At 43.4% G+C, this 14,776-nt stretch overlaps 1 protein-coding gene across 1 annotated transcript; it reads left to right on the top strand.

Moving 5' to 3' along the window:
* The first annotated feature begins 997 nt into the window (after positions 1 to 997).
* On the top strand, positions 998 to 13,518 carry si:dkey-54n8.4 (coiled-coil domain-containing protein 92). The gene is made up of 4 exons (XM_037085906.1): positions 998 to 1,700; positions 2,069 to 2,209; positions 8,258 to 8,305; positions 11,597 to 13,518. Exons 2-4 carry the CDS (start codon positions 2,077 to 2,079, stop codon positions 12,301 to 12,303), a joined length of 888 nt encoding a protein of 295 aa, XP_036941801.1. The 5' UTR covers positions 998 to 1,700; positions 2,069 to 2,076; the 3' UTR covers positions 12,304 to 13,518.
* The last annotated feature ends 1,258 nt before the right edge of the window (positions 13,519 to 14,776 follow it).

The following is a 14,776-nucleotide window of genomic DNA, read 5'->3' as shown; positions in this document are numbered from 1 at the left end:
ATGAAAAGCCGTAAAGACAAGAGACAAAACACAAGCAAATTAGAAAAAAACGTTCTCATTCCTTTGACAACACATGTGCAGCATTCAGGAAAAAAAAAAGGTTACAAATAGACTAATTGCAGTAACATGTAACTACTGCTATTTATTTTAACAGTATATTACCATTTTTGGAGTTTGATCATCAATCATCAGTGAGATGCCGATGGATAATGACTGGACTCGAGAAGGGATTAAAGAATAATAATATTTAACATTATTTTACAATTATTTTCAAATACAGTAAAATACTGTTGCAATCCACCATAAATTTGCAGGAATGCATTACAAATACTGTTTTATGCTGTTAAATTACAGTTATCTACTGTAATTGTTAAATGACTGATTTAACTGTTAATTTACATGTGAGGGATGAAAATTTAAGAGTATTTTACAATTATTTGAAAATACAGTAGGATACTGTTGTAAATCCACCGTAAATGTACAGCAGTTCGTTACAGTGTATGTGTGCTTGATACAGCCGAGCCTATATCTTTCTCAAGTGTCTGTGTGACTGAAATGAGCCATATTTCCATGAAGCATGATCCTCCAAGCGCACATTAATTTACATTCTTGAATCTCATATACGTAAACATCCCCTGTTCTGTGGAATAGAAAATGAGATGTCCCTCTAGAAGGTATATTGTGTTTCATATGACTAAGCCTACAAATTTTTAACACTGTCTCATAATATCTCAGACTTTGGTCGCTTATCTGCCCGCTGGTCACTGTGTCCCAGGCCATTTATTTAAAACAATCTCAGCTATTTGAATGTTATTTTGGTGAAAGAACCTAAAAAGTAGTGTAGTATATAATACATCACTCTACAGAGATAGTAATATGTTATTAGGTAAGGTAAGAGGTTATTTTAAAATGAAGGTAACTTGCACAGCAGTGGACCTCATGAGACGTCTTCCATGAGGTCCGCGGACCACAGGTTGAGCGCCACCACATGACCCCGGGCCTGTCTCTGTCCATGGTGCCCAAGTCACACTTGGTGGATCTGACAGTGTTTCCTCCCTCCGTCACATCTCGATGTTGTTTTGTTTGTTTGTTTACTTGTTTACTTTTGCGATCACAGCTGTGCGTCTCTCTTTTGTGCTCCCACGCGCTCTGTATTGATCCTCTCCCGGAGTCGACGCGCAGCTGATCCGGGCTGCTCCCCTCCAATCAGCTGCGCCTCTGACTCCGTCGTACGATTTTCTTTCTTTCTTTTTATTTTTTTCTCGCGTGTTTCTCGCTCGCGGTGGCTTGTTTTCAGCCGCCACACAGCAGCTCGATGCCTCAGTTCTGTGGACGAGGAGGAGGAGGAGGAGAAAGAGACGTGCGCACGTAGTGCAAAAGAAAAAAAAAATGGACTGCGCACTCTCCTCCGTCACATCGAGCGGTCTGACAGCGTCCTCCTCCTGGTGATGCTCGGATGTAGCGGGAGCGAGGAGCGGTTCTGCCGGAGGAGCGCGGTGCCGTGTCGCATTTTTACGCAGCGATCCAGCCTCGAATCAAACGGCGTCACATGCAGCTGGAAAGCGCCTCAACGCTTCAGATAAGATGCGCTCGGGTGGATGCGGCAGCACACAGGATTCGGACCAGCACCGGAGGCCAGCATGGACGTTTTTATAACCGAGCGCGTCTATTAGATTTTGGCACTTAACATCAATTTAAAGGTAAGCGGAGGCATTTGCATCGACTCGTTCTAAGCCGAGTTATTGATCTAGCTGTACCCTGGCAGCAGGGGTATGCTTTCACCCATTTCTTGTTGATTTCTCTGGTCATCAATACCTTATTTATAGCTCCCACATGACCTCGATACAAAACTTGCACTTTCCCATCTCTACAGGGCTGACACAAGCAATATGCACGTTGTCAGAAAAAAAGAGTGACATTTAGCAGCTGGAGTTCAGAGCTACAGTGGGATATAAAGTTGGAGAATAGTCCCATGCTGAGGGAGTAAACAATAAAAATCAGCCTCATCCTTCTGATCTGATTCCCTCCCTCTGTGTGTGTGTGTGTGTCTCTCTCTCTCGCTCTCCAGACTCAGCCATGGCTGATGAGAGCAGCCTGTCTCGGCAGATCGCGAGTGTGGACCGGAGCGTGGTGTTCCTCAGGCAGGAGCACCTCACCTTACTCCACGGCCTCCACCTGGAGATCCTCTCCCTGCAGAAACGATGCTCAGGTGAGGGACTCAATGGCTCCTTCTCTAACAGGGTGACCTCAAAATTCACATTCAGGAAGGTGCTCTCTGACCTACTCAGTCACCATCTGCTTATGATGAAGGCTTATTCTGTATGTATATCACTTACACCAAAGGGGAGTTAAGAGATTTGCAGCAAATATCTTTAATTTTCGAACTTTTATCTGCTAAATGTACTAAAATGATGAAAAAATGACAATTTCTCAGTGACATCTTCATACTGCTTGAATTTTGTTCAATACTCAAATATTTTCAACCTTCTGTCGCGTATGAAAAAAAAAAGAAGCAGAACAGGCATCACATTTGAGCAGCAGAAACCATGTGATAGTTCAAAATCATGTGTCGATGATTAACAAACCATTACAGCTGAAATAATGAGCTCACGTTAATCACGGATTTCTTTGTTTGATGCCCTCCTGGTGTTTTGTGCCTCAGCGAGGACCTCTCTCATTCACCCCCCTCTACCCTCAGAGAGAGATTTACAGAGATTTTTTAATTAAAGACATGATGTATTATTGGAGAGAACACAGCTCAGTGAGGTGTTTTAACTCTGTAATAACCCATCAAGCCTGCACACAGATGTTTTCTTTTTACAATTCTATATCGCGGCAGAGCCTTGTTTTCAGTCATTTCACATTGATTTAATGGACTACAAATGATCTGCTTTTGTGTTACAAGCTGCAGTTAAGAAGACCTCATGTGCATACAGGCCTCATTGTTCCTCTAACGTGTGTGTCTGCAACATCAATCAATGCCAGACAGTGACTACATGGTGATGTCATGCTACAATTCCAGTAGCTTGCATCATTTCCTGTTTCAGGCCTAATGGATATGCCTTCCATTTAATCAAGCAAGCAAGTGCACTCACATGTTGTGGGGGGTTTCTTTTTTTTAATTTCATTAATTCCCTGGAGGCTTTCCCTTATCCTTTACTAACATGATTACAGATCTGAGCTGAACAGTCACTCTAACCTAACCCTGATCATTATTTCAACCTAAAAACCTTAAAGCAGACCCTTTAATCCATAGTTAATATTTAACCATGTAGAGGGCAGGTTTGTGTCCACAGGATGGAGGAGAGTTTCCTCATGTGACTGGAAAAAAATAACTACACACACACATACACATAGAAAAAACATACATACACATACACACAAGCAAAATACACAATGCACACATGTTTTTTAGGCGCACATCAATGTTAATCCACAGATCGTATAGCTTCAGTAATCCATATGATGGTGGTTAACAAATGCACGAGAGGAGAGCCGGGGGGAAGGGGCTTGTGTGTATGTGTGTGTGTGTGTGTGTGGGTGTGTGTGTGTGTGTGTGTGTGTGTGTGTGTGAGAGAGAGAGAGAGAAAGGGAGAGAAAGAGTGTGTGTGGGGGATGGCTCAGAGCCAATATGACCAGTTGTGTAGAAACTGACTCCCTCCATCACTTTGTAGTTCTGTTGCAAGATCACATCTGGTCAGTAATGCTGTGATTGGGGGTTACAGTGTGTGTGTGTGTGTGTGTGTGTGTGTGTGTGTGTGTGTGTGTGTGTGTGTGTGTGTGTGTGTGTGTGTGTGTGTGTGTGTGTGTGTGTGTGTGTGTGCGTGCGTGTGTGTGTGTGAGTGTGTGTGTGGTGTGTGTGTAGAGAGAGACCGACAAAGAGACTGTGTGTTTTTCTTCCTGTTTGCTCGTCCTCTCCTCCTCTCTGTCTCCCAGTGTCTCCCACTGTTAACGCAAAGGGCGGCCCCAAATACTGCTGTTACAGAGTGTTTATTATTGTATCCACGTGGAGTTAATGTTATATTTGTGTCAGCTCCGAGAAAAACAGGACAATGTGCGGTCAAACCCTCAGAAAGACAATAGTTTTCATTGTAGAAGTGATGTAATCAATGGAGACGTCTCCAGAGAACTTCTCTGCATTTTCTCAGTGGCAACAAACAAACACACCATATACCTTCTTCAGCACCCTGCAGCTGCAGGAGTCATTTATCTGCTCCATAGTTTGCATCTGCCTATAATACAACCTTTCGTTTCCACATCCCTCAGAGGTTTTATGTGGGACATTATTACACCACGCTCACTAAAAACACACATCTCTCCCTGCTGAGCATCTTTAAAGCGTCTTATGATGCGACGAGTGAAAATCAGTTAAAAGGTTCTGCAGGCAAATGTCTTTTTAACGGCAAAGTCAGATCAAGTAGCCGCTTCGTACCCCTGCAGATTTGCAGTATGCATGGCAAGGTTATTTGTATAGTGTCTCAACAACATAGCAAGTTAAAGTGCTTTACATAAAACATAAAAGGAAATACGAACAGAAAACAAGGCAAACTAAAAAGACACATTTAGATCACATTTATAAGGGGAAAATCCAATCCAAAAAGCTTTCAAGTTGTCTGGGAGTTTGTTCCAGATATGTAGAGCTTAAATACTGAATGTTACATCTCCGTGTTTAGTTTTGACAGTAGGGACAGTAAGCTGGCCTGTCCAGGACATTCTGAAAGCTCTGGGCAGTTATTAATGTCGCAGCACATCAGAAATGTCTCTGGCCTTAAATCATTCAGTGCTTTGTAAACAAACAGTGGGATCATAAAATCAGTTCCTGGACAAACAGGAAGTCGGTGTAAAGATCTGAGAGCTGGGCTGATGTGATCCACTATGAAACCAGCTGCTGTCTGATTGACTCTGTATAAAGACAGTGTTACAGCCGTCAAGCCTGCTGCAGATAAACTCATGGAGTCTGAATCCTGATGAGACTTAAGGTGATGGCGGGGTGATTTTATATTTGTGGATGGTGAAATTAAGTCTATGATTACCCATTTGGCTTGGTTTGTGGCCTGACAGAAGCCGAGCGCTGACCTTCGCCTGTGTCCTACTAACCCAGAGGATGATGAGGCGCTCTGCATGGATTGTAGTGCAGCGTCTCAGAGTGCTGAGCTCTGGCCATCACTTGTATTCCCAAAGATATGATTTATTCTTAGGGGCTTTGCACTGAGAAAGCATCAAGACTCCTACTACTTGCATATTTATTGCCTGACAGGCGGCTCTCCTGTTTCATTGAGGTCTTGTTGGTGCAGATCATACATACATGTAAGGATTTTCTCGTTGTCGACTCCTTGGGGTCAGAGGTAAAGTCGTGTCATTCCCACACAGTACATTCACTTCAACATTCACCTCTAAATGGTGGATTTTGGTTTCAAGCACTGCAGTTTTCTGATGTTTGTCAAAGTCCTCCACCACAGCATGTTGTTGTTCACACAATTTTTATTCATGTATTAATTTATTTATTATGATACTGTGCTCTCCTCTTATTTGGTATCGCCTGAAGACATGTATGCCATGTTTTATTGTCCCACATTTTGTCTGTTCGAAGATTCCTTGTAGAAGACCTTGAAGGGCAAAATGTTGTCACTCTTATTGGAACAGAAGAAATAAAAAAAAGTTTTAAATTCAATAATAAGCAAATTGTGGCTTCTGTAAATATCCACAATGAACTCCCTGAAATCCTTCTTCGTGACTTGGCAGCTGACTGTGTTTATGCATGTTGCCAGCATGTATAACTTGAAGTCATCCTCACAGTTTCTGGCTCGGTTTCAAAGAGGTTCACAGATATAGTTGGAGGTGATGAGGAGTCTGGAGGATTGGCTCTCAGGCTCGGTGCTGATAGGCTAATGTGGTTTGCAGGTGTGAGAGAGGCGTTTTTCTGCCAGCTCACTGATGTGCAGCCTGAAAGGGTACTGCAAGGTTGAGCTGACGATGTCACCATGCGTATTAGCTCTGCCTTTTTTTTTTTTTTTTACCGTTGACCTCTGTATTATTGTTGTACACTCTCTGTGTCTCATCAGCATAAAGCCGCTCACATCTTTGTCTCTTTGAAGTACGAGCTAAATCAAATCGTGCCTCTTTTGAAATGGGGGCTTTTTCTTATATAATGTGTTTATAGCGTGCCATGGCGATCAATTCGGCGTGTGTCCTTTACGATATCTGTGCAGCATCCAAGGTCGAGCTGTGAAACAAAAACCCTGATCGCTCAGTGAGGCTGGAGGAGATATGCCTGACCTACAAAGCATTACACATTCTGGAAATGTGCTGAGCGCCACGTTTTCATTGTTTGACTGTTGTTTTAAGAAATGGTTCCTTGAGCTGACTCCCTGCTGTTAAATGAAGTGCTTCTGGCTGTTGTAATTACTAGGAAACAGGACTCAGAGTCTCTCACCATTGGTAGTCAGCGTAATACTTAACAACTAATCAGATTGTCTAGAGCTGTTTACTAAGGGTTCCTCTTTCCCTCCTTTCCTTTCCTGTCCTTTCCCCTCTTCCTTCGCTACTATCTTTCTTCCTGCCCTCCTCATCATTTCTGCCTTTCTCTCTCCATGCCAGCTGCATGGGGTGGGTGTGTTATGCTGACTGCAGAGGGAAAGAGAAAGGGTGTGACAGGGAGAGCAAGAGGAGAAGAAAGGCCAGGAATAACGCATGTGCTGCTCCACATTGATCTCCTTTTGATTCCAAAAGGCAAAAAAACACGATGTTTTAAAGTATTTTGTATTTTTATTAAACATCTAAGTAAGTGAGAGTTGAAGATTAATAATGCTGTCGTACTCCATTTTTAGAATTAAACTAGTTTACGATCATCACAGTTGACCGAGCAGGCCCATATTTCTGGCAAAGGGAAATAGGGCAAATCTCTGCCATACACGCACACGTGCGCACACACACACACACACACACACACACACATTTCAGTGTTCGAGCGTGTGCTGAAAGCTGAAAGTGGAGTTTTATCTGCAGTCAGGCCTTTCTGAATTACCATCAACATGACTGACAGCCCAGGCACGAGCAGCCGTCTGACCCACGCAACCCCGTCAGGGACGCTTAAGCTGAAATATATTTGTATCAGGGAACAAATCCAACACTCCTAATAACCAGTCTGATCCATTATCTCCTCAAAAAAACATCAACCATTAGTTGAGATATAATCCACCCAGTGCCTCAAAATGCCAGATATCGTGTCACGTAATGTTCGGATAATCCTGATAATGTTCACTTCACTCAGCTCTATTGTTACTTCCTCCTACTAAAGTAACAAAAAAATGTCGCATAATCAAGTTTGTGATCAAACTGTCCAATAAATCTCAGATAGACGAGCTGCTGAGTGCACAGTGTCTGTTTCTGTTCTAATGGGACATGATAAAATGATTCCAAGGCGTCCACTAATGCAAGACATAAAAGCCATCCGAATGTGACAAGAAGTTAAACAGCATAAAAATATCATCTCACGGTGATCCTTTTCAACACGATTGCAATTCACAACATTATCCTGATAATCAGTTCTTAAAACTAAAAGAATCTGAAACAAGAAATCACATGAGAACAGTTCCCATAAGTTGAACTGAGCCGCTGAGCAGTTCCCATAAGTATATCATCTTGTAACCAGTCTGCAGAATGTTTTAGTGTGAAACTGTAAAAAAAAAAACTGTGAAAATGCCTGAAATGTGCCACAACACCGTGTAAAGGGTTATTCAGCCACATCAGATGTTTTGATAAATGCGGCTCTGCTTAGGTTTCTTAATGAAAAGCATTTCCTATCTGTTTGGATTGCATTCCCTCTTGATTGCACAGCCTGTAGTTTTTATCTAAGTGAATATTGATTTCAGTGAGGAGTGCTAAAAAATGCTAATATGTCTTACTGAGGTTACAGTAAAGGACGTATTTCTTCCTCCAGACTGTGACAAGTAATGCAACATTACTGGCCGAGTCCCTGACACACGGTCTTTGATGTAAAGTTTCAGATTTAGCTTCATAAATTATGCATGAGCTCACTTGAAATGTGCTAGAAAACTGCACCGAGCATCTGTTATGTTCTCCAGCAGCAGCAAACAGAAAAATGTCAGCTCACGGCCTTAATAAGACATTTCAGCACCATAGAGTATCTCAGTGGAAGCTCTAACGATGTGATTTCATGTTGGGGTTTTTGTTATATACATTACTGTCTCTTTAACTCCTCTTCTTTGTGTTTTTGTCTGTCTCTTGTGGTTTTCAGAGTTGACAAGCGAGCTGAAGGTGAATCCTCCTGGCAGAAGCCAAATAGGTTTGTAAAAAAACTTCCATCTTCCTTCATGCATCTGTTTTTCTTCCTCACCCACCTCCATCATGAATCAGCTCCCCTATCTGTCAAGTCAGTTTTATTTATACAGCCCAGGATCACAAATCACAGTTTGCCTCAAGGGACTTTACAAAATCTACAGCGTACAACATCCTCTGTCCTTAGACCCTTGAGTCAGATGAGGAAAAAACACCAGAGAAAAAGGCTTTTAATGAGGAGAAAATGAAGAAACCTCATGCAACATCGTGTATGCAGAAGAAATCAGCAACAAATCAAGAAGTTTAAACATTATGGGGCAGACAGACACTCACAGCCCTTTTCTTTATATGATGGTTTATTAATGGACAACTGTAAAGTCCAGTGCAGTCCAGTAAAACATCTCTGCTATGAATTCAGCTTAAAAAATGTCAGTTTTTGTTGTCATTGTCAGAGAGATAAAGATAATGCTTTATGTTCACTATTGAGGCCGTAGTTTCATTATCAGTCATTCTGCTGATTATTTTCATGATTCATTGTCTAGTCTAAAAAAATGGGGAAAATGCTCATCGCAATTTCCCAAAGACCAAAGTGACGTCTTCAAATTGCTTCCTTTGTCCAACCAACGGTCCAAAACCCAAAGACTCTTCATTTATTCCCATTTATTCCCATAACATTAGATTGTACAAGTTTACCCAATGACGTCGCCGGTGAGTGTATGTATATCGTAAGTGAGGTGTTGGTGCTGGAGGGTGTTGTCACGTAGGCAGGACCTGAGCAACACCGCCTCCTGTCATCCATGGAGACCTGGAGGCGGAGCAGCATTCACACAGAGGAGAGGAGAGACAGAGAAACAGAAAGAAGAGGGGATGCTGAATCTCCCAGGAGACAATGATCCTGATTCAAACATCTGGCTGAGGCACCCGGGAGACAAGAGAGGTCCCTGGGCGGCTCACGGTCCAGCAGACCTCAGACAAATCTGAGTCCGGCTCCCATCCCCCCGGGGTAATGATCCCAGTCAGCCACCCTCCTCCCTCCTTCATCCTCCAGACCAAACACAAACCACATCAGGCAGTTTTCAAATGCATCTATGTTTACCTATATGTGTCTATTAGTTCCGTTACACATATAAGTGGTTTCCCTGTGTGACAGAAATTGGTCACAGCTGTATGGGGGGGTGACAGACAGGACGCCTCAGCATATTTGGCTCCTAGCTGACACCAGCAGCACCGCTTGTTGGTGTCTGCATGCAGGGATGAAGAGATAGGCACCATTTTGTCACAGAGAATTAGAGACAGACCGGGGAAAGAGAAGTCAAAAGGCTGTGTGAGAGTGTCAATGTGTGTGTGTTTGTGTGTGTGTGTGTGTGTGTGTGTGTGTGTGTGTGTGTGTGTGTGTGTGTGTGTGTGTGTGTGTGCGTGTGTGTGTGTATGCTTGTAGCGAGAAAAGTGGGGGGAATCGTGCTTGGCTGCATTACTCAGCTATTAGCCCTCATCTCCTTTTTCCAGGACAGGTTATCCCCCGATCCATCGATACAGCCCGGCCCTGTGTTCTCTCCTCCCACCCTGACAAATTGATCCATCCTCGTTTTTCTTTTCCCTGCTCTCGTTTTTCCCCCCTCGTCGTCCCAGCGGGGGTGTCCACTTACAGATTTTGCTGAGAACAAGAGAGACGTAGAGCCGGGGGGGAAAAAAAGAGAGAGAGGAAGAGGTGGACGGAGAGAGCTAGTGAGAGGTAGCGAGGAGGGCGATTAAGCGAAAAGACGAGGCGGCGGAGTGGATTGAGTGGCAGACGCGGAGGAGGGGAGAAGGGTATGGAGGGAAATGAAGATCACATTAGGTAGTCTATAGTTAGCATATGAGCTCAACTGGGTGTGGTGATGGCCGACAGAGCAACCTGAGACTGATCGGTCGTCAGAGGATCAATCCAGGAAGACTGAGGATTGAAGAAAGGGACACGGGACGAAGAAAAAGCAGAGATGAAAAAGGACTTAGTGTGATGAAAGAAAAGTTATGCAGATTTAAAATTAAGCAGAAAGGATGAGTGATCAGAGAGAGAAGCTCATAAAGCAATCAAGATGTGGTGGATCCAACATCAAACCCAGAGCTTTTATCAATGTATGAAGAACCTTCTTACATTTAAGCCTCATATGGATTTCCATGCTTCATAGTAGTTTCACCTCCAGTGCTCAGCAAGCCTCCCTCTCGCGTTTTTGGATTCTCCTACCCAGAAACCTGACCTATTTCTATGGGCGGAGGCATCAGCGCCGGCCTCTGTGGATGTAATCTCCTTCTCCTCTGGCAGACTGCAGCTCAGTCAGCCCTGAGGTTGCTGCACTGGTCTTTTCATCCACACCTCCCTCTCCTCTGGGGAATTTTAGTGGTTTGAAAGAGCACAATTGTTGTTTACGGAAGCAAAAAAAAAATAAAACAACAAAGAGCAGCAGCATACTGCGTTATAACCTGACCTTGGCGGAGAGGGTGAAGTTCAAGTCTGAGAGGAGGCCTCAAGTCGTGTTTTGTGTCTCGGGAGCAATGCCTGAATCAGCACGAGCTGATATTATAGGATTCAGTCAGTGGACTATTTTGACGTGAGAATATATCAGATTGCAACGACTAGCTTTAAGTGCAATATGCGCCTGGTGCACAATGACTGTGTCTCGTATGTTAGCACTACTACTCTTTGAGTTTTTTGAAGATGGCTGAACAAAGTTAACGCAAGTGAACTCATCCATTTATCTTACGTTTGCGAGTGATCACACTGTGAGAAAAAATAAATCATTGATAGTAATCAAACATTTTGACTGATTTTGAAATTTGACTGTTTCGTTCATGTAAAAGACACATCTGTGTGTCACACAGCTATCCTCAAAACGAGACATGAGGACACTTGATGATAAGGAGCAAATTTGGATATATTGCCCAGCTCTCGTACGGCCTGACAATTGATTACCCTTCCCATGTGTGTGTAATCTCCATCTCTAAACCCATTATACTCGATACAGCTCACACATAATCCTCATCTGGTGATTTTCCAGACACTTCTTTGGATCTATATTTAACTGAGTGGATTGCAGCCTGAATATGATCTGCACAATCTGAGTTGTGCCTCTATGATCATATGTGCCGAGGATTGGAGCTGCTGTGGCCCAACAAACGCTCCGCTTTAGATAAACTGCACTCCCTCTATAGTGCACAGCCTGTACTGAGCTGTGTGTCGTTTATAAGTGTTTATAAGCATTCAGATTCCTAACATATGTTTACGATTAACAAAAGCACTTCTGGTCCATCTCTGTGTCAGAGTTACAGGAGGAAGAGGAGCTCCTGGAGGCCAGCTGTCGGCGCTTGGAAACCCGCCTGGCTGAGCGCGATTGCACCTTAGGAGAGCTTCGTAAGGAGCTGGGTCACAAAGGGGCTTTGGTGGGAGCCCTCCGAGCCAATCTCAAGGAAAAGGAGCGCCACTTCCTGGAGGAGCTGAAGCGCCGCAGCCACTGCTCCACCATCCTCAACACGGAGCTGCAGAAGCAAACCGAGGCAGCAGCATACCTCTCCTTCCAGCTGCACGCTGCCAGGCAGAAACTGCACCACCAGCGGATGCAGCAGAGGCAGGGACTCCTCGCCAGAGCCAACAGTCAGGGGCCCCAGTGCGGTGCCGAGCTGAACTCTCCACAGATGCCGCTGGGAGCCTCCCCTTCCTCTCCTGTGGTAAAGCCCAAGCGTAAGAGTGCTCGGGCGTCTTCAAGGGTGGAGCGCGCCCGGGAGTGCGTGCCCATAGAGAAAGTGATGGGCCCCGCAGAGCCGACAGCCATGCCGGACCCCGCACTCTTCCTCCACCCCCGAAGGCACCGAGCTCGCTCCAGGCACACACAGAGACAGCCTCCACTGGGCCTGGAGAAGGAGGATGAGGAGGACGGAGGTGGTGAAGGGCCGGTGGAGCCCCAGGAAGAAGCTGCCAGACTGGTGTCTTCAGCTGCAGCGCCCCCTGCTGCTGAGACAAAGGCAGATTAGCTACTACTGTGACCTGCACTTTTAAAAAACGGTTATCTCCTGTCAGACTGTTAATGCTGTTAACTGTTGTTCTGCACCTTGACTGAATTGATACTGAGACTGGTTTTATCTATCGAATTATATCACACTTACCGTAGACACTTTTTTTAATATGGACTTTGATATAACCTTAGATAACTTGCAAAGAAAAACTCAGTGTCACTTTAAGTCGGTCTAGATGAAGTTAGATGAATTATCTGTTTACACCGGTGTCACATGCTCAGTATACTGTGGGGCCTTATTTCAAAGCAGCCCCTGTTTGGATTTATGGGCGACGGTGAGTTTGAACATGGCAGCAGCCATTTTTAGGGGAGGACCAGGAGCAATGTTGTGTGGCCCCGACCAACTGTGACCCATCAAGGCTGATCATAAATCAACCACGTGACCAAACGTTTGTGTGGCCCTGACTGAGGCACAGCTGCAAATATCTGAGGGCGTGTGCACGTCTGCGTGAGTCCGCCATGTGAAATAATATAGCCTGGTAGGAAAAATTGAACAGGAACAGATAACTTACAAACATTTTATTTCTTGTCCCAAATTTAAGCGATGACTCCTGCTGCAAAAGAAATGTACACTTCATATCCAATTCTCTGCAAGGTGTCCATGGAATCTATTTGGTGGGACGAAACATCACAGTCCCTCTTACCAGAACCCATAATCTTCAACTGGTTATCTGGGCAACAATTGTCTAAACTCCAACATAAAATCCTGACCTCAATGACAGAAGGAGAAACAGAATTTGACGTTTGTCTCAAACCAGTGTGCAGCGTATTAAGTGCACATAAATGTAGCAACAATTCAACAATTCAGTCGAGTTCAAGTGACCAAAACACAAACTTTATAAATAGATCTCAACTTATTAAACTACACACTTATGTATCTCATCTGATATTCTTGAAATCAGGCTGGGGCTCCAACTAACGATTGTTTTTATCGTTACTTTCTCAATTAATCCATTCATTTTTTTGGTCTGTAAAATGTTTGATGATAGTTTAAAGGGTCAATCCATGTTCCCCAAAGCCCAAAATGTCGGTCGGTTTACTGTCATAGAGCTGTGAAAAACAAAACAATCCAAACCAGCAGAAAATATTCACATTAAAAGAGCTGGAATCAGTTGATCTAGATTACTAGATTAGATAAACTGATGAATCCATTATCAAAAGTACTTTAACAGTGGAAAAAATACTTTTGAAAGACACATATGACATAGAATACATACACATGCAGTATCAAAATATATAAATGCCTAACTCAATTAAATCTAATTCTCAGCTGTCAAAGGAGGATAATTCATTCAAAGACAAAAACTCATGTGTTGTTTTATCGATTACCAGATAGCAGCAGTGTTGGATATCTTCAAACTTTGCGTCTTGGGGTAAACAAAACAACATTCAGTGTGTGTGTTTTACTAAAAACACACCCTGAGGCTCACGTGTGCTCATTTTACGGTGATGGTGGGTTCGCTGGACGTTGTGTTTCACTCAGGTGTGGTTTGTGTACAAAACACACACACACAAAACTACTTCTACTTCAAATGATTTGCGTTTGGGGGTTGTTCGGGTTTTTCTTCTCACCTCAGGAAAACTGGACAAAGGAGGACCACGACTGGAGGTTTTTGGCGTGTCTTGAACTGAAGCGTCATCCTTTTTCCACTTTTACAGAAATTCCCAAAGCAGCTGTGACAAAAATGACACCAAGACAGTGACTGTGTGCTGTAAATGACAGGAAGGCAGGCTCAGCAGAAAAGTGTGTGTGTGTGTGTGTGTGTGTGTGTGTGTGTGTGTGTGTGTGTGTGTGTGTGTGTGTGTGTGTGTGTGTGTGTGTGTCCTCTGTTATCAAAACTCATGCAGATGGTGGCCCCTAGCGTAACAAGGAGCAAATGGCATCTTGAAATGGAAAAAAGGAGTAAAAGAAAAATAAAATATCACTTTAATTGACTACACTTAATGTAGGAGACACTTCTTATGTTAATGCTTCTTTGTTGTTTATTTAGTTCCGTGTACTGTAATTACTGCCTTATAATAGAGGAGGTGTGGTTGTAAAAAATGCAGTGTGGGAACTTAAGGTATTGTTCTTTTGTTTCTAAAACACTTTTATAAGACTGTTTGGTTTTTGGGGTATATTACTGTATGTAATGTGCCGCCTCAGTTATTTTGGATTCACAGTCGGTCTGTACTTGAGCCACGATGTAACTGAGCATCAGTAACTGCAGTCTTTGAAATGAGCCTTCCTGTAGGACTGAGTTTAATTGTGATCAGCTGCTGTGAGGCTTTTCTCACAGTTTAGTTTAGTTTTTTCGCAGTATATCCTCAATGAAGCAATATATCAATATATTTATATATTATTAGTCGGTCACGTCTGCTGATTTAAGGGCACTCAAAGTGTTAAAATAGATTTTATGATTGTTTAACTTTCTATTTTGTAATTATCGAGC

The sequence above is a fragment of the Acanthopagrus latus genome, chromosome 2 (genome assembly GCF_904848185.1).
Source record: "Acanthopagrus latus isolate v.2019 chromosome 2, fAcaLat1.1, whole genome shotgun sequence".
Taxonomy (NCBI): Eukaryota; Metazoa; Chordata; class Actinopteri; order Spariformes; family Sparidae; genus Acanthopagrus; species Acanthopagrus latus.
Note: the sequence above shows the minus strand (reverse complement) of the source record. Positions and strands in the feature narration are given on the sequence as shown.

What these genes read in the sequence shown, in the direction of transcription:
- si:dkey-54n8.4 (XM_037085906.1), top strand. Translation starts at nt 2,077, where the DNA reads ATGGCTGATGAGAGCAGCCTGTCTCGGCAGATCGCGAGTGTGGACCGG. An exon ending in CCTGCAGAAACGATGCTCAG is followed by an intron (nt 2,210 to 8,257) that starts GTGAGGGACTCA and finishes TGTGGTTTTCAG; the next exon opens with AGTTGACAAGCGAGCTGAAG. An exon ending in TCCTGGCAGAAGCCAAATAG is followed by an intron (nt 8,306 to 11,596) that starts GTTTGTAAAAAA and finishes TCTCTGTGTCAG; the next exon opens with AGTTACAGGAGGAAGAGGAG.